This window comes from Podarcis bocagei (assembly GCF_964188305.1).
Source record: "Podarcis bocagei genome assembly, chromosome: 2".
Lineage (NCBI taxonomy): Eukaryota > Metazoa > Chordata > Lepidosauria > Squamata > Lacertidae > Podarcis > Podarcis bocagei.
This window is the reverse complement of record NC_138126.1, coordinates 33,185,763-33,209,907: the sequence shown is the minus strand read 5'-3', so window position 1 is coordinate 33,209,907 and position 24,145 is coordinate 33,185,763. Positions and strand designations below refer to the sequence as shown.

Below are 24,145 nucleotides of genomic sequence, written 5' to 3'. Positions count from 1 at the left end.
CCAAAAGAACAATAAAACTCTTTACATATCCTTGCCTTGGTCTTGTCTGAAGATGGGCTTTCGGAATCATCTGACTTGCTAAACTGCCTCTGCAGATGTCTATTGCTGCCCCCTTGGTCACTCCCCGGGTGGGGTGCCGTGTATGTGCTCTCACGCTTGGGGAATTATGGCAGGATGCCCTGTTTCTGCTTCCTACGTGACTTCCTGAACACTTTTAAGCAGTCCAAATTGGTAGCCGTCACACCACCTTGCAGTAGTCAGTTCCATATTTTCAACTATGTGATACATGAATAAGTACAGTGGTACCTCTGGTTACGTACTTAATTCATTCCGGAGCTCCGTTCTTAACCTGAAACTGTACCTAACCTGAAGCACCACTTTAGCTAATGGGGCCCTCCTGCTGCCGCCGTGCCGCCGGAGCATGATTTCTGTTCTCATCCTGAAGCAAAGTTCTTAACCTGAGGTAATATTTCTGGGTTAGTGGAGTCTGTAACCTGAAGTGTATGTAACCTGAAGTGTATGTAACCTGAAGTGTATGTAGCCCAAGGTACCACTGTAAGTACTTCCTCTTGCCTGCCTTGTATGTTCTTTGGAAAGCTGTTTGTCCCAGCCTTTTGCAATAAATCCCCAGCTGTGTTTGGGGCGTGTCTTTTTGTCTCCTGCCATTGCTTCCACCCTTCAACCTTGGAGGTTGCGCTAGTTGGATATAACCGCACAATAGATGGGCTTCTTGAAGGGGAGGGACAGGGAAAAGGTTGATGTGTGTAAGTGGAAGTCTTATATTTATCTGATGATCTAACCCAGCCTCTTGTGGGGAAACCTCTTGTGAAGAAACCCCCGTAGCCATGAGAACAGAGGTAAAATTATAGAGTTATTAGGGGGCAGCTGGAGAGCTTCTGCACCTGATAGACCCACCTGGGTCCTCTACCATGTACTCCCATGTGACCTCACTGTATTATGTTGTGCTATCCAGTGCCATAGGCTTCTCCAGCCTTTTGGCAATGATCATAGCTGTCAACATTTCCCTTTTTTAAAGGGAAATTCCCTTATTCCGAATAGGATTCCTCACAAGAAAAGGGAAAAGTTGACAGCTATGCTAATGATTCTCCTACAATATGGAATATGGTGATGTCGCAGTGCATAAGGCTGGATACCAATAAATGGTGGAGACCTTCTTTAACATGTCCACTGTTCACTATGGCATCAAGCCATAATGGATGGCATGGCGTCTCTGAGCGCTGTGGATGTGGCTGTAACCAAGGTAGTATGGTGCTTCCTTGGCAGTCTAGAACTCCTCCCTGCACCTACAAAAAATTGCATGAGTACGCTACTCAGGTGTTGGGTGGGAGAAATGTTTTTCATGAGCTGCCCAAGCGTTTGCTATTTAAAGACTTTCTTCAGATATTTACATATTCTCTATGCCACATAGCCTCTTCTTTTATTTAGAGATTAGATTTGCCTTGATGCTTACATTTTTCATACCGTATTATGTGTGCATGCAACTCAGATTTAATTACTCAATATACATTATATATGTGTGTGTGTGCGTGTGCGCGCGCGAGCGCTGAATGCTAGGCAATGCCTGCACATTTTATGCCATGTTCCCTGCAACACTAAAGCAGGACTTTATGGTGGACAGTAAATAGATATTTACTAAAATATGCATCAGCGTAGGAAAGGTAGAGCTCTTGGCTTTTGTGACGATATCCTAATTGCAGAGGTAAACTGGACATTACATCTATTTTGTCAAAACAAATCCTTGCTGAAACAGTTTGGTGCCTGTACTTTAGATTTTAATAAGGAAAGCATTATGGATGCAAGAACCAGAGGTATAAAAGCAGACACCCCTGTATTTCCCCCTGTAGTGTGATGGCTTAGCATACTTTATTTATACTGTAAGCGCTGAGGTAATTTATTCAGGTACTTTAGGGCAGAAACCCATGCATGTCCATTTACAGTTTGCAATTTTTTATTTTTTATTTTTTTGTGATCTAACCCAACCCTCTGGAGGCCTCCATGCTGCAGAAGCCTGAAGGAGGTTTTTAATTAAGCTTGTCTCCGCCTGGCCCCACTTGTGTAACTAATTATTTTCAGTATCATGAAAGACTTTCATTATTCATTTCCCTTTCAAAGAGCTTATCCGACCCCCGATTTGCACTGTGTAACTTGAACCTATTTTGTAAATGATTTTTTTTTAAAAAAGAAAAACATAGCTGTTTGGCTTCTTTGGAATGATTTCATTTTACTCTCTCTCTCTATCAATAAATGTAGGCTATAGTCATGCTTTTTCATATATGGCAGTGGAAACACCTGGAATGTCCCCAATATGCAGGGTTCACAGGCTTTGGGTGGAGAAGTCATCTTAGAAACTATGATAGCTGGTGGTAATGGGTGCTCCAAAGCCACTGAGGTTACCTGGGCTTCTAGCGACATGGCTCTAGAACAGCGGTTCTCAACCTGTGAGTCGCCAGATGTTGTTGGACTACAACTCCCATCATCCCTGAGCTCTGGCCTTGCTAGCTAGGGATGATGGGAGTTGTAGTCCAACAACATCTGGGGACCCACAGGTTGAGAACCGCTTCTCTAGAAGCACACCTGAGTGATACACCTGGTCCTTCAGAGAGAGTCCAACACTATCCAGGGCAGATGAACAATGCAATTCATAGACCTGGGAACCAACCATCCATAGGGTCTCTGACTTGTCAGGTTTCACCCTGATCTAACCCATAGCTACAGTTAAAAAGGTAAAGGACCCCTGACAGTTAAGTCCAGTCGCGAATGACTCTGGGGTTGCGGCGCTCATCTTGCTTTACTGGCCGAGGGAGCTGGCGTTTGTTCGCAGACAGTTTTTACGGGTCATGTGGCCAGCATGACTAAGCCGCTTCTGGTGAAACAAGAGCGGCGTATGGAAATGCCGTTTATCTTCCCCCCGGAGTGGTACCTATTCATCTACTTGCACTTTGATGTGCTTTTGAACTGCTAGGCACCAGTTTAGGATATGCATGGTGTCTCCTGATTCAGATGTTACAGATAAATAGAGCTGGGTGTCATCAGGATACTGGTGAAACTATGCTCCTAATCTCCTAATGACTGCCTTTGCGGGCTTTGTAAGGACATTAACTAGCATTGGGGACAAAATCATGCCCTGTGGCAGGGGCGGACTTTGGTCATCTTTTGTAGTATGCCATCCTGTGCAAGGCCAAAATCTGGCATCACCAAATGGATTTTCTCAGTTATGGATCTTCTCAACTTTGCGTCCACTCGGCTCAGAGCCCTGTGCAGCGGAACTGCCTGCACTGCCCTAAATCCAGCACCCTGCCAGGGTGCAGAGGCACAAGCACCCAATACTCATATAAATAAGAGTGAGCACCTTAAAAAAGTGTCCCCAACTTGCAGAGATGGACCAGGAAGGTCCTGTGGTTAAACGTCTCCATCGTTGTTGAGAGATCAAGGGCAGTGAGCAGTATCACACTCATCCTGTTCCTCTCCCTTCCCCAAACTGAGCCTGAATCCAGATCAAAATAAAGTTTCATCTGAAGGTGTCTATGGCTGAACTACCTGCAGGATTGGCAAGGGTTCAAAATCCAGTTTGTAAGCTCTCAAGGAATTCATGGATTCAAACAGGCCATAAATGCCTAAGCTGGACAAACTTTGGTTACAACCAAAGAGATTTGCACTGTTTTGATTTAAATAGGATAGGAAACTTTGTTTTAGTAGATTGTCAGGCACTAATAGCACTCACCAGGAACAAACACAAACAGTAATTAAAATTTGAAATCCATCCGGCCCAAATCCTTGCGTGCCATAAATAAGTGAAACACCAGCCTTATCCATCGAGTCTTTCCTTAAGAACTATCTCATTTGTGAAATGGGTCTAATAATAGTCATCATGTTGCAAGGCTTAATTGATGTTGGTGCAGCACTTTGCCGTTCCCCAGTTCAGCTACGAAATGTAGATAGTGATGGAAGTAAAAGCAGCTCATTAAAAGAAAAAGGATAGCAAGGAACAAAGAGAACAGATGAAAAATTGGGGGTAGTTTGAAACTGCTGGCAGGCCCTATTGATCTGCTTCTCGGAAGGAATTCTTCACCCCCTCTAAAGATGCTGGGGTCTACGGCATCTCTTTCCCATTACAGGTCTCAGTCTACTCTCTGGCCACGCTCTCCTGTGGATTGAAAACAGGCCAGAATCTTGCAAGCTACAAAATATGGGAAAGAAGGGCAGGCGAAAGCATTGTCCGAGCAGTGGAACAGGACACGCCACTGTCTCCGAGCTCCTTATAGGTGGACCTACCCCTTTCCGCTTCCTAGGGGCTCCTTGAGTCTCCAGAAATGGGCCTGGCTCATGCTTCTCCTCCCCACCGGCTGACCCACAGATGTATCGATCTGCTGAGCTCTGGAAGCAGCGTTGCAAATGAAAAGGGAGAATAAAACATTTAACAGAAAGGGAAGGGATCGCAGCAGCTTTTAACTGCCTTTGCGCTGCAGTTGCAGGAGTCCAACAGAGCCACACACTATTGTGTTTCATTAAAGGTCAACCTCTTCTGTGTTACTTAAACAAGCGGCAAACACTTGACTTTAAAGCGATCATCAAGGGATTTGGCTTTATTCCCCCCCCCCCTTCTCTTTTGTGGGAATAAACACTCTCGGGTTAGTACCTGGAACTTGGCTGGCAGCCGCTACGAGAAGATAAAGCATTAATAAGCCTTGTGTAACTGCCTTCTCCCAGTGTGTAAAATGTGGCTGTGAGTAAATCTTCCCAAGCTGAAGTATTCCGTGTGCCAAAGGACTTTGAAGGGTGGTACACTCTGCACTAACAATAGTTGCTTTTAAAGAAAACTTCTGTTGCATCTAGGGAACTAGAGAAAGCCAGAGGATTTAATCCCAGAATACTGGTAAATCTTTGCCTTCAAGATGTAGTCTTTTGTCAAAACGAAAGCAGCCTTCTGATATCTTCATTCCTTAGAAAACCGTAATTAGGAGAGCTTCTCTGAACACTGCTAGCGAGACAAGAGTAGTTCTAAACCCCATTGGGATTCCCTGACAAAAAAAAGTGACAACAGATGTTATCCTTAGTGTGTTTCTAGCTGTGAAAGAAAACACACACACACACAATTTAGCCTGCAGTCCTATAGCTGGGAATATGCTATGCTGATCTCAAGAGGACTTACTTCTTTTTTATTTTTTTATTTATTGATTGATACATAAAAAGGAAAACACAAATACAAAATTACACACAAGAATAACAATAAACACAAAATTTTCTTAACAAACAATAAAACATAAATTGGTCTTAGCACTATAGACCCGACCTCCCGTCTAGTCCTTATTTCAATTTTATATTACTTATTGCCAATACGCACTTTCATCATAATTTAAGTTTTTCTTAATATATATCTTAACTCTCATGTCTAACTTGCAACTATTACTGAAATTCCTCAAATGCTGCGAGTGGCTTCCACATCTGGGTTGATTCGGCTGATCTGGCTGGCTAGGCGGGTGTCCCCTTCCTCACTGCTCCATGTGTGTCCCTCCCGAAGCTGCATGCTTGGTGGAAGAGGACGACCACCACAGATAGAAGGAGTGTACCGTTGAGAGCCAGTGTGGTGTAGTGGTTAAGAGCGGTAGACTCGTAATCTGGTGAACCGGGTTCACGCCTCCGCTCTTCCACATGCAGCTGCTGGGTGACCTTGGACTAGTCACACTTCTCTGAAGTCTCTCAACCTCACTCACCTCACAGAGTGTTTGTTGTGGGGGGAGGAAGGGAAAGGAGAATGTTAGCTGCTTTGAGACTGCTTTGGGTAGTGATAAAGCGGGATATCAAATCCAAACTCCTCTTCCTCCTCCTCCTCCTCCTCCTCTTCTTCTTCAGTCAAGGGTATGCAATAGCTGTGCTCCCCAGCTAGAACCTCCGAACAGGACTTACTTCTGAGTAGGCATTGTTTAGGACTGCACTGCTAAACCAGTAGCTGTTTGCATAAGCCATGGTACCTAGGATGAGAGAACCTGCTCCTGGAAAATTAGATGTTTGTGGCATCTGGGAGATCAGCAAAAGAAGTCATTCAAGAGAAATTGTTTATTTATTGTTTATTTAAAACAGAGTGGATACCCTCACAAGGTATGTTCCAGATTTAGATTCCCAGTTTTGTAGCAAGCCCTAACAAAGGAGCTTGCAATAACTTCTCAGACACAAATATCATTCAAAACGATCGCAACATTTAAACAGTTTCATAAAGGCAACCTAAGCATAAAGCTACAAAAACTTAAGTAGCAGCCAACTAAGGAACTGGAATAAATATTTGCTGGTAGCATTATATTATGATCTGGTAGATTGTATGCATATTTTATTAAATGAAACTTCAGGTAACAAAATTACAATACATAATGATAGACTCCCAACCAAAGACACGCCTGTTACCCACATTGAAAATGCATAGCAGAAATGAAATAATTGAATCAGTATCAAAAGCTACTGAATTTACCACTGCCAACCTGCTGTTACATAATTTATAGGGGGGGCACCCTGTGAGATAATAGTTTGTTTTGTCCTTTACATGTAAGAATTGTGGTTTGGTATGCTACTGTAGAGTAAAGAATCTATGTATGTCTACCCAGAAATAAGTCCCACTAAACTCAGTGGGACAGACTTCCAGGTCAGTGGATTTTGGATTGTCACCTTAATCAGCTATACACAGTAAAATCATGTTAGATAACAGAATTAACATTTATTTCCATATTTTAGCTTGAAATTCAATTTAAATTTGTAAAGTAATTTCATATGAATTGATGAATTGCACCCACTGAATCAAATCTAATAAGGGATGTATAAATACGCTTTATGGGGTCTCCCTGCACAGGAAAAAAAAAATGAAAATACTAATGATCACATTATGAAAATGAAAGAGAAGACTGATGAAGGGCAACTGTCTTTGCCAGCAATCATGTACAGAGGCTGCTTGAATCTCATTGAAGTTAAATGGATTTCGGCTGAAGCTCAACACAAGGAAACATACTTGAGTAAAAGTGCACAGGATTGCACTCTTAAGCATCCTAATATTATGCAGGAATGCATCATGGGCATACAGCAGCATTACTTAAAAGAAAGAGACGTATCTTACTAAAATCTCTGTTCAGAATATTTTATTACTTACTTATTTTGTTCTTTATAAAATGTCCAGTGGCCAACAATGGTTCTCATAATAGCTTAGAAATAAAATTAGAGATGTGGTACCATATGAGCAGAATAACCTCCATTGCCAGTCCAGCTGGGTTAGTGCTTCCTGGGCTGGTCAATGGATGCACACCAAAATAGGGAATTTCAGGCTGGTTCTGGTGGCAACGAATACATCTCCCCACCACCACCTGCAGAGGAAAAGAAATGGAAAGGCTTTGTGTGAGATGGAACACAGACAAACAGGCCTACACACTTTGTCTTGCCATGTCTTATGTTTCTGGCAGGCAAAAGAAACCAACAATGGTGTGCAGTAACAGCAGAAGCATTAGTCTAGTGCAGGGGTCAGCAACCTTTTTCAGCCGTGGGCCGGTCCACTGTCCCTCAGACCATGTGGTGGGCCAGACTATTTTTTTTTGGGGGGGATGAACAAATTCTTTTGCCTCACAAATAACCCAGAGATGCATTTTAAATAAAAGGACACATTCTACTCATGTAAAAACACGCTGATTCCCGGACTGTCTGTGGGCCGGATTGAGAAGGCGATTGGGCTGCATCCAGCCCCCAGGCCTTAGGTTGCCTACCCCTGGTCTAATGGTTCTGGCAATGGAGACAGCCCTCAGGCACCACCATGCAGACCCAGGGATTGGGGAACCTGTGGCTCCTCAGATGTTGCTAAACTGCATCACCCATAATCCCTGAACATTTGCCACATTGGCGAGGCATGATGGGAGTTGAAGTCCAGCCACACCTGGAGGGCCACAGATTCTCCATCCCAGACGCAAGAATGTGATTAGCACAGCACCAGTGTCACAATCGCAAGGTGATACTTAATTGGCTGAGATAACAGTAGAAGGGGTTCAGACTACCCCTCCCACACACATTAAAATAATGTGCGAGAAGGTCATGGCGCCACATGGGCTAGCCTTCTGCATCGTTCCTGCCACGTTCCCTGTTCGTGAACCCACTAGTCACACATTTGACAAGCACGAGAAGCAATGTACGTGAAGAGACCTCCTCTGCATAAGGAGGGATCCTGATTAGCCCATTCCACTGAGACTCATTGCTAAGAAAGTGCTGAATTTGGGGTTTTACAAGGTGTGGCAGAGCTGGCATGGTCCTTGGGTTCAGCTGACTCTGTGCTTAGTCAGGTGGTAGGACTAGGATTGCTGTCTGCTATCATTATTATTAATTTCATTTATATAAGACAGCTACATATATAAAAACAGTTAAAGCAATATATGCAATTTTAGTAAAGGTAAAGGTACCCCTGCCCGAACGGGCCAGTCTTGACAGACTCTGGGGTTTGTGCGCCCATCTCACTCTATAGGCCGTGGGCCAGCGCTGTCCGGAGACACTTCCGGGTCACGTGGCCAGCGTGACAAAGCTGCATCTGGCGAGCCAGCGCAGCACACGGAACGCCGTTTACCTTCCCGCTGGTAAGCGGTACCTATTTATCTACTTGCACCCAGGGGTGCTTTCGAACTGCTAGGTTGGCAGGCGCTGGGACCGAGCAGCGGGAGCGCACCCCGCCGCAGGGATTCGAACCGCCGACCTTTCGATCGGCAAGCCCTAGGTGCTGAGGCTTTTACCCACAGCGCCACCCGCGTCCCTATATATGCAATTTTAGTGACTTACAAAAAGTATCAATTTCCGACATTTTTGATATACAATGTTAAAACCTTTTAACACCCCCAAAATAGTTGCACCTGTTAAGTCAAGGATTTATATTTCCTGTGGTTTGGGGTAAGATTTGTATTTTATGTTACGTGCAGGTATGACTCCTATTTTCAGAAAAGCCTTTTACTCCTATTTACAAAAGCGATTGATAGTCTGACCTTCAACTGCTTTGTTGGTAAAGGTCCATATATTTCTAGCTTGTTACACCAAGCTTTTGCTTTGAAAACCATTCTTCTGCTTCTGAGCTTTCAGTCCTGGCAAGTATGTTTACGTTGACTTTAGCAAGACTTACTTCTGAGTAAACGTGGTTAAGATCCATCTATGAAACTATTTTTGGAGGAGTGATCCTAGAATGACTTTTGCGCGAGGTCTATATACTCAGCTTGAATATTTTAGTGACCTAGTGCTGAGGTCTGTCACGCAAAGTGCGCTAACTGATGATTGCATTCAGATGCCATGTTCTCAGTCTGCCCAGTTGCTGTATGCTGTCAGCTTTGGAGGATCAGCAACAGCTTGAAGAAGAAGAAGAAGAGTTTGGATTTGATATCCCGCCTTTCACTCCCCTTCAGGAGTCTCAAAGCGGCTAACATTCTCCTTTCCCTTCCTCCCCCACAACAAACACTCTGTGAGGTGAGTGGGGCTGAGAGACTTCAGAGAAGTGTGACTAGCCCAAGGTCACTCAGCAGCTGCATGTGGAGGAGCGGAGACACGAACCCAGTTTCCCAGATTACGTGACTACCGCTCTTAACCACTACACCACACTGGCTCTCTCCTGCCCCTGCCTTCTTCCCTTGATATAATCCTTTCTAGTTTCATCAAACCACAGTTTCCCATGAGAATTGAACTTACTCGGTTGGCATGGCATTTGCTTATAAATCAACGTGATGGCACTTTTTCCATTTTGCTCTTTAACAAGCCATTTTCTTTTTGTCTTCCAGCTGCCATTGTCATCCAGAAGTGGTGGTGTCATATGAACCCTTGCCTGGACGGAGAAGACTGTAAAGTGCTTCCAGATTACTCAGGTTGGTCATGCAGCAGTGGAAACAAAGTCAAAACTACCAAGGCAAGTTCATGTACCCTTTTCATTCCCTATCAGTGAATACTAGGTCATTCGATAACATGGGTAAATCTTACCAGTACAATGCCCCAACAATGCCCCCGGCCAAGGGGAGCAATCTGCTTTTCCCTATAGGAATGAATGGCTTCAAGTACAGGAGTGCACTCAGGGACATCTTCCTGCTGAGAATGAAGTTTGGGTTTCCAGCGATGAGCCATCAATATGCTTGAAATACTCTCCTTGCCGCATCTGCTGTAGACAAACCTCTTGTGCCTAATGCAAACTTCTCTGCATAGCATTTTAAATACAATGCAGTCAAACATAGCATTTTATGCATATTAAAGTTATATCTTTAACAGTGTGGTCATCTTTTGGGTTCTGTTTTGGAGTCATGCTAGAGTAGCCTTCATCAACCTGCTGTTGTTAGCAGAGGCACTTGAATAATGCAGATGGGAGTCGAGTGAGAAAAATAAACATTTACCGAACAAAACGGAATATATCTGCTGAGCAGAAAAAAACCCAGAGGGGTTTTGCTTTTCTGACAAGGCTTGTTGAGAGCAGGATTCAATTCAACTAAACTTCCCCAAGAAAACTCCCTCAAAGCTTGGCAGTCTGTCAGAGTACATACTACCTCACCAAAGAAGGAGGAGGAGTTTGGATTTGATATCCCGCTTTATCACTACCCTAAGGAGTCTCAAAGTGGCTAACATTCTCCTTTCCTTTCCTCCCCCACAACAAACACTCTGTGAGGTGAGTGGGGCTGAGAGACGTCAAAGAAGTGTGACTAGCTCAAGGTGCATGTGGAGGAGTGGGGAAGCGAACCCGGTTCACCAGATTACAAGTCCACTGCTCTTAACCACTACACCACACTTGCTCTCACCAAAGACCATGCCACTTTCTCTAGTTGCTTTGCAACACCTTAAATTAACAGAATTAACCCTTAAACCACACACTGAATGATCTCTGCTGTTTCACTTCCAGCACATTGCACCCTCTAGCTGTTTTACACATACAAAAGCCCTGGGAACAACCAACACAGCACAAATGATGATAGAAGGTACAGGAGCACAGAAGCAGCTGTATTCTTGATCATGAGAAACATCCAGCAGTGCACCTGCTCACAGAGAGAAAGGAATAAGGAAGGAACAGGTGACCAGAAACTACTGGAAGTCTATGTAGAGCCATTCCGGGGCAGTTGGGGGGGGGTACAGGACTCAGCAGAGCTTAGGTTGACAATGAGCAGGAACTGTTCTTCTTCACATGTGTGGAGTATGGAACACAGACATGGCATAGGGAACTTTCCAGTTCAGATTTAGGCCTCTGCACACATTTGAGATCAACTACTGTGCTGAATTAGCACCCAGGAGTGCCCTAAACTGGCTTTGCCTCATTAAAGTAACAAGCTATTAACTCCCCTCTTCAAAGAAGAGATTCCCCAAGAGTGCAATCCACATCCCATCGAAGTCAGTGGCAACGCTTACTTTGATCTTAATGGGTTAGCATTGCACCCAAAGGTGCTGCAAGCATCTTTAATTTGATAAGAGGCCTTTTCCATTTTCTTGTTATCTTGTGGAGTATACTTTTGTGGAGTGAAAAAGCAAGGGCAAGGGATATCCAGATAAGGCTCAAAAGCCACCTTTTATAGTGTGAACTCATGTATCTAGCGTATAGAGGCTCCAGCTTTGGGGAGGGGGGAGGAGGGGAAGAGAAATATAAAATTTTGATTTTACTTTTGACTCCCCAAAGTACAGCCACTGTACATGGCACTTCTGCAAGTTAAAGAAGGAAACAATTCCCCAAGTCACCATGAAGCAATATAAGGTCTTTATTATCATCATCATTCTAGATTCATTAAAATGTTGCTGTCAATCCAAGCAAAAATGCCCAGCACTGTATACCATGTTTTAGTTCTGTGTAGGAATAAGATTTCCATAACAGTAAATTCATTTGGGTTATGGGCAGTCATAAATAGTTTCTCTCTCTCTCTAAAAATGATAAAGGACGGTACTGCAGACGCTGAATACTGGTGTCTAGTACATAGCTTAAATATATAATGGTATAAAGTTAGCCAGTTTATTGATACATTTATTACTTCACTAGGCCAGCTGCTGGTTCTAAATGAGCTGTTGATCTCAGCCAGGTTGATCTCAGCCAGAACTTGTCAAAACTGCACTTCCAAAACAAGGTTGCGGCATTGGTAGTAGAGAGACAGCAACCTTCTCCAGGTGTTTCCTGAATGGGTTGAATAAGCATGCAAGGGGGAGGCAGCAGGGATGAGTGCTCCCACACAAAGGAGGGTGTCTGAAGTGGAGAGCTGGTCTGTGCTTGTGGAGGCTCCCCATGTTGAGCAAAGTATCAGGAAACTGACCTGGGGTACAGAACAACCAATGGCAGGTTGTAGATAGTGGATAACAGGTAGTAGATGAAGACCTGCATGGTGTTTCATATCCCCAAGGAGGACCTTGGGGAGTGTCTGGGGGATCTACAACTGCAATGGGATTAATGTGGCAATGCACTAGCTGGGATTCAGCAGAAGGTGGAGTTTGAGATGGAGGTCATTCATTGGTGCCTGGGTACAGATCCAACAGTACCAACAGGATAGTGAATGGTCTTGGGTCACCAGTGGGTTGTTGGGCTCCTCCTCCAAAATGTCTTTCCGACCCTTCCTGGGGTTGGAGCCTGGACGTTCTTTCTGTTCCTCCAGAGAAACATTTGTGGTGAATTTCATTTTAAGACTCTTATGTCCAGTGAAGTACGTGATGGCTCTGGTTGGTTTGTGGCATCTGACTGCAAATCACCGCAAATTTTGTGATAATGATTTCAGGACGTTGAATTATTATTTTTTTTTTAACCAGTTTGAAGATTCGGTGCAATAGTTAATAAACTGTGTTCACGGATGGGAAATGCAAAAATGGGGTCAGAATTGTTTTATTGGAACTAGCAAGGGGACATGCTATGGAGGATGCCTTGACCTCAGTGTGGTTCCACTTTAGTACATACATACAGCACAACAGAGCAATGGCCTATCCCCTCCAACAGCATACAAATCAATATGGCTAACCTGACCCAACACCCTAGCCTGCCTTCCTCACACAAATAAGCCACATCACAATCAACTAAGCACAACCAACCAAGCTTGGGAATCCCTAACCTCGCAATATCGATAAAAATAAATAAATACACAAACATTCTGACACAACCCTCTGACGTTAAGAATAGGCAATAGAACGAAAGAACAACATTCCCATCTCTCCCCCCCCCTTACCTTTTCCCCAACTGCAAGATGTATATGACAAAAATGTCTCTCACCAAACATAAGCAAACTGTGAAAAAGACTATGAACTGAAAGTGGAGGCAATAGGTGTTAGAATTCCTGCTCCATGATTGCAGTCATAGGATTTTTGTTTTCACGTGACGGTGTATGTTTTGACTCCACAAAGTGGGAAGTGACGGAGACAGGATGTTTGTGTTACTGTGTTCCATGAAGTGGGACTGTTGTCCTTTGTTCTTTTTCTCTTTGCTGTCTGATGCTAGAGAGAGAGGGAGCCATGTGGCAGTGCTCTCTGTGTGTTTATATGTAAATAAAGTAGATTAGCCAAAAAGCTGAGTTGCTGAGGTCTGTCACGCAGAGTGCGCAAACTCTGTGGATCTCTAAGTGTGACGGTATCAGTTGGCATCAGTCGCTGTGATGTTTGGGCTGAAGAAAGCTTATGAAGCTCCCGAACGATCGACCAGGAGGGAGGGAACATGCGAGTCGGGCATGTGTCTCTACCAGCATCCTACTTGAGTGTAGGCTGAACTCCTGACAATAGGTGTGCCTTTCCCTGTTTATCTGTTTGCATTGTTACACACACACACAAAAACCCCTAATAAAAACCAATAAAAAAAGAATTGTTTTATTTGAACAAATATCCGTGCAATCTGTGCAATTGCTGCAATGCATAGAAAAAACAAATTGTCGGCATCCATGTCGGAGCCAGCCGTTACAAATGGTGCTTTTTAGCATAAAATAAAGACACAGAGAGCCAGCAATATTTCCATGGACGGAGGGCAGCTCATTTCAGACTTCTCCTCTCCCTCCAGTCCTTTTATTACTCTTTGTTCTCCCCAGCCGCATGGCTGCATTCCAATCTCTCACGTTACCTCACCTGGTCATGGCTTTAACCCACCCCCAAACCATATAAGGTTACACTGCCCAGAGGGGGGGAACATAACTCCTTATAAGGTCAATAAATTTCAATGCATTGTAAAGCTCAGAGTGCTGGTCAGCCGAGGTCAAGGGGCACCCTGCAATATTACAAGCCTTTACCGTGGCTATGACTCCCACACATCCATCTGTCCTGGGAGACAATGGAAGAGTGTGCCTCCGGGGATGAAGCCAAATCATTGGAGAGTTACAGTGCCTGCTGTGGCTGTAGAGAGACATGTTTTGTTGCAGCTGGGGCAGATGAAGGCATCCAGTTGTGCTGATGTGGGTGTACCATGGTGCTTCTTCTTTCTGTGCTCTTCCCAGCACTCATTTCTCCTGTGGTCACGGCTGTGGATATATGACCTGACTGATTGTCTCCAGGTGCTGTGGTCGTCTGTGGTCATACATAGAAAAAGCTGTCACCAATTGGCTGTTAATACTGACTTGCTTCCCCAAAGCAGCTCCCTCCTTTCTCTATTCCTCTTTCCACTGTAGAATGCTTACAGTGCTCAGAAATGTGCATAATCTAGCAAGTACAGGTCAGCAGTTGAAACCCTGAACGTGTGGGAATTTATGAAATCTCTGGAGAATCCATCTCCTCCTGCCAGTATTTGCCACTATCAAACTATTTATACACAATTGTCACTTTCTTCTTTTTCTTTGTTTGCAGGTAACACGGTAGCAAAATGTAAACATGTGCCAAAGTTGGACCGATGGGATTTACAGCTCCATTGCCCAGAGACGTTCATTTTGTGAAAAAAAGGATCAAGTCTGGACTGCCAACTTTTCAAAACAGCTGGCACAAACTTGAGCAGTGCCCCCTTTTTAACAAGGAGACCACACTTCTCAGTCTATGACTTTCTTACAAAGAATGGAATACATTTTAAAGACAGAAGCTCCGAGTCTAGCCCTTTCATGCTCAAGATGAACATCTGTAACCAGAACTCCTTCCAAAGTGCAACAGAGATCTCCAGGACTTTTATTCATGACTTTGTAAATCCTGAAACCTTGGTTCAAATTACTTGGCAGGAATGGTGAGGTTAAAAACCAAGGGTAATTCAGATGAAGGAGCCTCGCCATGAAAATGATAGGGAAGACAATCGAATTGCTCTTAGAACAGCCGCTTCAATATATTTTTACCTGCGATTTACTAAGTATCAAACAAAGTAGGGAAGTCAGTCATGATGTTTAATAAATATGTACCCCTTGCCAATCTTCATATTCTGTTATAGTGTGTGCAATTATGTTTTCCCTCCATTTGTTCAGTGTTAGGGACAGTAATGGAAACACTCATTCGAAAAGTAGATAGATTTTAGCACGCCAGAGAATTCTGTCCAGCAGAATAGAAACCGTTGCTGCTTTGCTGCCAGAAACTGAAAGAAAATGGAGCCATTAAATTGGTATTTTCACCCAAGTCAATGAACATTTGGGTCACGGCTTCACATTCTCCTACGTACAAATGTGAGATGCGTCTTAAGCAAGTCTGGTACCATTTTGCTCTAAGACAGCTCCACCAATGGATGGTAGGGCTAGCTAGCTCACTAGGTCATCTCTGCAGTGAACCCTGTTGGCATTGTGCAATGGCGCAGGACTGAGGGATGAAGCTCCCTGCCAGCCTGGAGTACAAAGGTCAAAGACACTGGAACTGCACACCCCACAGGCACAATTAGATTCTTTCCCGCATCAAAATGTATAGGGCAAAGGAGAAAATGAAGCACGCTATACTACTGCTGTATGAGTTTCCTTCTAATCTCTTAACTGTCACTTGTCATGTACTTGTATAGATGGCTCTGGAGCATCAAGAAAGTCTTTAGGGTGAGGCCTTAGCATCTTAAGTTTTGTGCTGCTCTAGAATACTGTGCATTGGTGCTTTGCTGCATCTGGGTAGGACGGCTCTTCCTAGTGGCATTGACTTGGCTGCTGCGACATTGTGGTATCTCTGTGCTGGTCCTGAGGGCTAACCGTGCGGCGAGGTCCGAGTCCAGTCCAAGGTCGAGGGTGCGGTATGGAGGCTGTCCATCAAAGCTGAAGCGGGGTCCAAGGCAGGGAGTTGGGTGAGGTCAGGAACTCTGGCAGAAGAGCAGGACAGGGTGCAGGCAGGAACAGGCTACCAACAACATTGCTCCCGCAACCTGGGACTGGGTCTGGCTGGCTTTTATCTGCCCCGAGGCATAGGGTGGTCTCGGTCCACAGTGACTTGCCTCTCCTGGCCTGGAGGCGAGCACTCCTCCTGCGGGAACTTAGTTCCCTCCGCCTTTCTGCCCCGAGCCTCTGCCGCTCAGGAGAGGCTGGAGGGTTTCCAGACCCAGAGGCAACCTCCTCTTCCCCTGGCAGGGCTGAGAGTGGAGCACCTGCAGGCAATGGGTCCTCCATCACTTCAGGGGCCAGAGCAGACTCAGTTGGTGCCTGCACCTGAGGATCCAGCACAGGTGAGGACCTTTCAGGCTCAAGCCAAAGCCCCAGCTCAGCTGGTTCTGGAGACGGGGACTCCTGTGCAGGCTGGGATTCCTCAGGCTTAGCCTCCAAATCCAAATCCCAGGCCATCACACCCTCACATCCACTCATGGCACAAGTGCAGCAAAATGGAGAATGCAGGACCAATTGCATAGCACACTAGACTTGGGATCGGATTGTCAAGACTGTACCAAGGAAGATTAGTGGAAGACATCTGGATTTTTGTTGCTCTGACTGCATCCTAATAGGGAGCGTATCAAACGCTCATGAGCAAAGTTCTAGATAGAAAGGGGATCTTCACTTTCAGTTAGCTGCTATTTATAATGATTATAATAATTAAACGTCCAGTTCCTTGACAGACCACATTTTCTAGCTCATACAATTTATGACATGTAATTGTTTCCTATTATTTTAGTTGTATCTCATTCTGGTTTCCATCTCTCTCCTCCCCGCTGCCCCCGCTAAGTGCTACACATTTTTGTTTTGTCATCAGCCTGCATAAGTGGGAATGTAAAAGGAGGTGAATTTATAGCCCGTCTGTTCCTGGTTACATCATTTGACTTTAAGATACGTTGGAATGTATTCAGATGCAGTGATGCACACATATCCCTCTGCAGATGAACTGTCACTGACCCAGCCATTGCTATGCTTTATGTAAATTCCACTGTGTTAACATAAGGCCGATTTTTAGAGATCCAGAAATGCCAAAAAAATGGAGATGGTGTTGCACTAATTTATTTAATTGTGCACAGGATGTCTTCGCTACAATGTGAAGTTGTCTAGAATAATAGTCATTGTTGACTCTTATTCCGTAAGGAACATCTTGAAATATTCATACAATGTTCATTCGGTCAAAGATATCCGTAGATCTTTTTTTTCTCTCTCTCTCTCCTTTCAAACCAGAATAAAGTCCTGCTTTTTTTTTTGTTTCACATCCTTAGTTGGGGTTACTGGTGATTATTGCATTTGTTTATTAAATACTTTCTCTCCACCACCACCCTCCCTGAGTCAAATGCCTTGGAAGATCATTCCAACCTGGAGCCAAAGTTTTCTGGAGACAAAGATGGCCTTTGGGGAATGGCTGTAGCTCAGTGCTGTTGCCCAGGCATCAGCAAGGCCCCAGTCCAATCCTCATATTCTGGAAGAGCCCTCTGCATGAAACCCTGGATAGCTGCTGCCAGCCAGTGTAGACAATACAGTGATACCTCGGGTTAAGAACTTAATTCGTTTTGGAGGTCCGTTCTTAACCTTAAACTGTTCCTAACCTGAAGCACCACTTTAGCTAATGGGGTCTCCCGCTGCCGCCGTGCCGCCACTGCGTGATTTCTGTTCTTATCCTAAAGCAAAGTTCTTAACCTGAGGTACTATTTCTGGGTTAGTGGAGTCTGTAACCTGAAGTGACTGTAACCTGAAGCGTCTGTAGCCCAAGGTACCACTGTACTGAACTAGATGGTCCAACAGTCTGACTCATATATGTAAGGCAGCATCTTGTGTTCCTCTGCTTCCCAGCATGCATCACCTTGTTAGACTGGTTGGAGCATTCTTTTACTTTCAACCTGCTCTAATTGTTGAAGCAAATGACCACTGAGAAAACAATATACAGTGGTGCCTCGCAAGACGAAAATAATCCATTCTGTGATTCTCTTCATCTAGTGGTTTTTTCGTCTTGCGAAGCAAGCCCATTGACGGATTAGCGGATTAGCACTATTAGTGGCTTTTAGCGGCTTATCGGATCAGCTGATAAGCGGCTTAGAAAAAGGGGGGGGGAACCAGCAGGAACTCGCAAGACATTGTCGTCTTGCGAAGCAAGCCCATAGGAGATTCGTTTTGCGAAGCACCTCCAAAACGGAAAACTCTTTCGTCTAGTGAGTTTTCCGTCTTGCGAGGCATTCGTCTTGCGGGGCACCACTGTATACAAAACTGTATGCTAAAAGATTTGTGTATACCATTTTGCATCACATGTGTCCCCCAAAACAGTTTCCATGCAACAAGTAAATCAATAATAATAATAATAATAATAATAATAATAATAATAATAATAATAATAATAATAATAATAATACACTTTATAAGTTAAGAGCATAAAAAGAGCATGCAGGATCAGGCCAATGGCCCGTCTAGTCCAGCATCCTCTTCTCACAGTGGCCAAGTAGATGCCTGTGGGAAACCAGCAAGTAGAATTCAAGCAGAAGAGCACATTTTGCTTCTGTGGTTTCTAGCATCTGGTATTCAGGAGTATTTCTGCCTCGGCAACAGGAGGCAGAGCATAGCCATCATGACTAGTAGCCATTGCTAGTCCTCTGTTCCTTGAATGTGTCTAATGGGTTGCCATTCGTCCGGATTTCCCAAGACATATGTGGAATACTGAAGTTGGCAGCAGTGTCCGGGCAGAAATCAGGAAAATGGAAAAAGTATGGCAGCCCATGTCGGCAATGCCGTTTTTGTTGTTTTCCCATAAAAAAGCATTTTTTTTGGTGATTTTCCCCAAGAAGCTCAACAACTTTGGGCTGGGCAAAGCTACAAAAACTTCGGCCAAAAAAAGCTCAACAACTTCTCTGTCCAGATTTTCACTGTTTGAAATATGGCAACCCTCGTAATCTTCTTTTAAAGCTATCCAAGTGACAATTAAAATGTTAGTATCAACAATGAAAGCAAACAATGGAAATATAGACTAGTGGCTAACTGAACTGAACTTCCAAAAGCACGAGAAAACAAAAATGTAGTCACCATGTGACAGGATCCCATAAATATTGTCACCATCTTAGAAGGCGGAGCTCCAAAGCTACAGAGAAGGCCCTTTTCCACGTCCTCATAAGATGAGCTACACTCATCGATAGGACTCCAAGCAGCCCCCTGCCAGCTGGTATAAGTGGAATGGCTTTTTCAAATATCAAAGTTCCAAGTCATCCAGGGTTTGGGAATAAGTCCCACTGAAAACAGTGGAATTTACTTCCGAGTAGACATGTATAGGTTTGTATTCTACAAAACGTATCTCTCGTGCTGAATTCCATAGAGGTTTTATTCTCTTGGATCACAGAGGATAGGATTTAAATGTGTGTGCAATTAAATATTTCGGCTTGAATCCAACGTAACTTTTGCACAGAGTAAACCCACTGAAAGTCATGGACTTGAATTAGTAGTGGTTCATTCATTTCAATGGGTAGAACTGATATTGGCTCAAACCCCTCATCCCATAATATTCTGTTTGAAGAAACACAATAAGCCTTAGAGGTTCTGCAAAGTGGCTACAATTGGCCGTGTCATTTCAGTTGGTTCGCAAAGAAAGAACATCGCGTCCCACAAGACTGGTAAGTTTCCACATAAGGAACGGCTCTGTTAATGTTCTTTAAATGGCTGACTTCTGCTAAGTCATATGATCCTGCTAAACTTTGGACAGAATTTCACATTAGATAATAGTTTAAAATAACAGCCTGAACCAACCTTCAGAGACCTTTCTGTTTTATGCACCATTATATAGTTTTATTATAGGCATGAGGGAAAACCTTCCCAACAGAAAGAATTAATATTACAGTTCAAACACTTAAGGGGCTAATCTAGCCTTGATATGTGCACTTTTAACTCTCCATAATACTAACAGCAATTACGTGCCGGTTTTACAAAAGGAAGGAAAGGAAAAAGCTGTCGGATAAAACAGTGTTTGTGTCAGGAAGCTATACTCGAATAATATGAAATTGAATCTAGCAGATAAAACTGCCAGATTCTAGATGGACCTGGAGATTTCTAGTGCTTGGATATGGCGGTATATTTTCCACAAGGAAGGCAGATTAATGCAATTAATTCTTCTTTATACTCCTGGGTAGGTTAGCAGAGCCACCAGAATGCAAGCCCATGAACTATGCTCCACGCCATGTAACCTCATATGGATCAATAACTGGTTATTAAAACAGAGAGCAGAGGGTAGGAATAAATGGATAGTTTTCACACTGGAAGTAAGTAAGCAGGAATCCTTCTCAAGGATTTGTACTGGGACTGGTGCTAGGTTTTTCAAAAATGGCATGGAGTTAGCCAGGGTTGTGGCGAGCACCGAATTATTCATAATGTCTGGAATGACGTCTCCAAACTAGGTGGAAAGGAAAGAAAATGGGAAATGAAATTCTATGTAATTGCTGTATAATAAATTAAAAAAAAACATATTGTTAGGTGTGAACTGGCAAGGATCGTCCAGGGAAAGGATCTTGGGCTCATGGCGAGAAGGCCACTGAAAATTCACTGCGTCGTCCTATAAATGTCTAATTAGCAACATGAATGGTATGGAGATAAGTAGATCTCATAATACTCAAACGACAGCCTTCCAGTTAAATAGGTTTTCAGGAGTTTCCGAAAGGACAAAAGGAAAGAGTATTTCACAAAACACACAGTTAACTCTCATAACTGTCATCCTGTGGCGGTAATTCACCATCCAAGGATGTGAAAATGACCACTGACTTAGATTGCTTTTAAGAAGAGGTTAGACAAATTCATAGAGGGCAGATCTGTCAACAGCTAATGGCCATGATAGCAAAGTGGAACTTAGGGGGTGGAAAGTAGGTTTTCTTTATAGGTTACCGGAGATCTCTGACCTGTCGTGGTGAAAACTTGATGCTGGATTAGATGGGCTGATAGAACAGGGTTCTTTTTATGCTCTTGCAAGGACTGCTGCTGCAAGTAACTTCTCAGTCTAGAACTGTCCAGTCCCGTGAGTGCTGAAGACTCAGACAGTGACACGTCAGGTCTAAGCAGAAGGCAGATTAAAAACAAGACCTCGGACAGCTCCAAAGCGGCCTTCTGGCAAACTGGAACCTTATGCAGCTGATAAGACCTGGAGTATGCTAAACCCTGGGACGCGGGTGGTGCTGTGGGTTAAACCACAGAGCCTAGGACTTGCTGATCAGAAGGTCGGCAGTTTGAATCCCCGTGACGGGGTGAGCTCCCATTGCTTGGTCCCTGCTCCTGCCAACCTAGCAGTTCGAAAGCACCTCAAAGTGCAAGTAGCACTTCCGGCAGGAAGGTAAACGGCGTTTCCGTGTGCTGCTCTGGTTCACCAGAAACGGCTTAGTCATGCTGGCCACATGACCCGGAAGCTGTACGCTGGCTCCCTTGGCAAATAAAGCGAGATGAGCGCCACAACCCCAGAGTCGGTCATGACTGGACCTAATGGTCAGGGGTCCCTTTATCTTTACCTTTATGCTAAACCCTGCTTCCCTTGAATGGATCGTTAAGGGCCACAATTTCAGTCTCTGACTCCTGCAAAGCTGGAGAGATAAGAGGACGAGTCCTCTGCAGTATTTTTTAACCATGGGATGGTAGCAGGGCTGTGGCCCTTGGCCAGGAGGGCCCTGAATAAAGTACCTGTGGCTCCCCACCACAGGAAGCAGCCTAAACACCATCAGAGTCCCCTGCCGTACACTGCCTGGTACTTGACTCATAGGTTATGGGTCATCTGTTGTGCTGGTGCATTGGCACAAATCCTTTGTTTGGCACAGTCATAAGCTGAGTGAATGTTTAGGAATCAAGGGGCTAAGAGGAATGCTTAAAATGGCAGCAAGGTTGAGTTCCTCAGAAGGAGAAGTGGACAAACTATGGGTTTCAAAGAGATGAGAGGGATTCAAGGGTGGCTGAAGAAGGATGGCATGCCAGGAAGTCATCTCAAGTCTGAAAGGGGGACTGTTCCCTTAGGAGTTGTGTATCACAGAGTGGCATATCAGACACAGCATGCAACCACATCACTGTGGATGAAAGTGGCTAGTTCTGTCAGGAATTAGCAACCACAACACTGTGGGGTGAAGGTGCTTTTTCTAGCTAGGCGCAAAGCAGCCACCTCACAGGTCTGAACTGCTGTGAAACTAAGCAAAGTGCCATACAGAACGTTGGCACTATAAAATAAACAGATATATAACCATCAAACCACCTATCTGCACACAGAGGAACCTGTTTTGCCAGATTAGAAAAGTATTCCTCTTGCTTTTATTTAGTGAGTTTTAACACCAGGTTTTTATTCTTTTTTTTTTTTTTTACTCCTCATGGTACGTGCCGGGAGAACAGCCGATTTATAAGCAAACAAGCCTGTTGTTTGCTTACCCTTTAAATTAAGCAACCCTCAAAGTAATCTACTGTAGTGGCAAAATCAATGTAAAATACATTAATCTAAGTCCCAGTGTAGTAAAAGTAGAGCTCTTTGAAACAACACTTGCATTCCAGATGACGACATTCTGCTCCCAGACTTCTGCAAGGCACTGAGTTGACTAGGATTTACTCCCAGGTAAGTGTGCCTAGGGTTATTAGGGAAAAGGTTGGGAATTTATACTGTCAGTATCATAATGCAAGTTACAGGTGCATAGCCATGTTGGTCTGCCGTAGTCAAAACAAAATAAAAAAGTTTCTTCCAGTAGCACCTTAGAGACCAACTAAGTTTGTTATTGGTATGAGCTTTTGTGTGCATGCACACTTCTTCAGATACCTTAAGATATCATAATGCAGTTGTAGAAAAGGATGGTTCAGTAGCATTTGAAATAGCGCATAGTTTTGGCCACTCCATCCGCCAGAAAAGGATATCATACAAGGAGAAAAGGCAGAGGGGAGAGAGCTGTAACCAATGCTGTGCAAATGGAGTTCTGGTAACACAATGGGAATTCTCCTTCCACTCCCAAAAGCTGCTCCAGAGGGTCCCCTAGCCCTGTGGAACAGATTTCAGGAGGAAGGAGAAGACCTATAACTGTTGTGTGAGTGAAGCACTCGATAAAACCCATGTTAACGAACTTTACCAGGATGTTTGAGCATCCTCCATGATGAAAGGCTGGAGGATAGTTCTCATTCTTTGAAAACAGTCCGTCGATGAGTGCTTTTTTTCCTAGAAAAAAGGTGCTGGTACTCACCACGATCCTTTTCTCTCTCTCACGCGCACTCTCTCCCGTCTCCTTTCAATTATTTTTTTTTATAAAAAAACTCTTATTTGATTTTACAGATCTAAATTTATAACAAAACCAAATACATATCCATAGAGAGAGATTTCTCTGAATCTCGAGACGTCCCCTCATCCCCTCCATGGGTCCTACTGTCAACGTTTTCAACTGCATATTATTTCATAATCTATATTTTATATCTATCCATATTGTCCATAGTTATTTGTTAAATCAAATCCTGCTAATTAAAATCCTGCTAATGTTTTCATCTACTTACAGTGGTCTCCATTCTTTCTTGAAGTTATTGTCTTCTTGGTCCCTGAGCTTTCTGGTCAGTTTTGCCATTCCAGCATAGTCTAACACAGGCTTCCTCAACCTCGGCCCGCCATATGTTTTTGGCCTACAACTCCCATTATCCCTAGCTAGCAGGACCAGTGGTCAGGGATGATGGGAATTGTAGTCCCAAAACATCTGGAGGGCCGAGGTTGAGGAAGCCTGGTCTAACAGCTTGGTTAGACCCTTTCAATTAATTAAAGTCCCACTATGTGTGCCTCCCTTTGTCAGTCTCCTCCCCCCACCTTGCCCTGTCTGTTCTTCGCGACCAGCCAGCATCCTGCCAAACCCCTCCTCCTTCTCCTCCACATTTGCCAGGCCACTCGTGGTGCAGTGAGTCAGTGGCATAGCAGTACGTCCGGG

At 44.1% G+C, this 24,145-nt stretch overlaps 1 protein-coding gene across 1 annotated transcript in view; it reads left to right on the top strand.

Annotated features, from left to right (window-relative positions):
• TAFA4 (TAFA chemokine like family member 4) overlaps positions 1-15,315 on the top strand; it is a 128,696-nt gene extending 113,381 nt beyond the window's left edge. Inside the window, exons 5-6 of the mRNA XM_081184387.1 lie at positions 9,789-9,913; positions 14,767-15,315. Of these exons, the coding sequence (XP_081040513.1) occupies positions 9,789-9,913; positions 14,767-14,778 (137 nt within the window). The 3' untranslated portion in view covers positions 14,779-15,315. The remainder of the gene's footprint in view (positions 1-9,788; positions 9,914-14,766) is intronic.
• Positions 15,316-24,145: the final 8,830 nt, after the last annotated feature.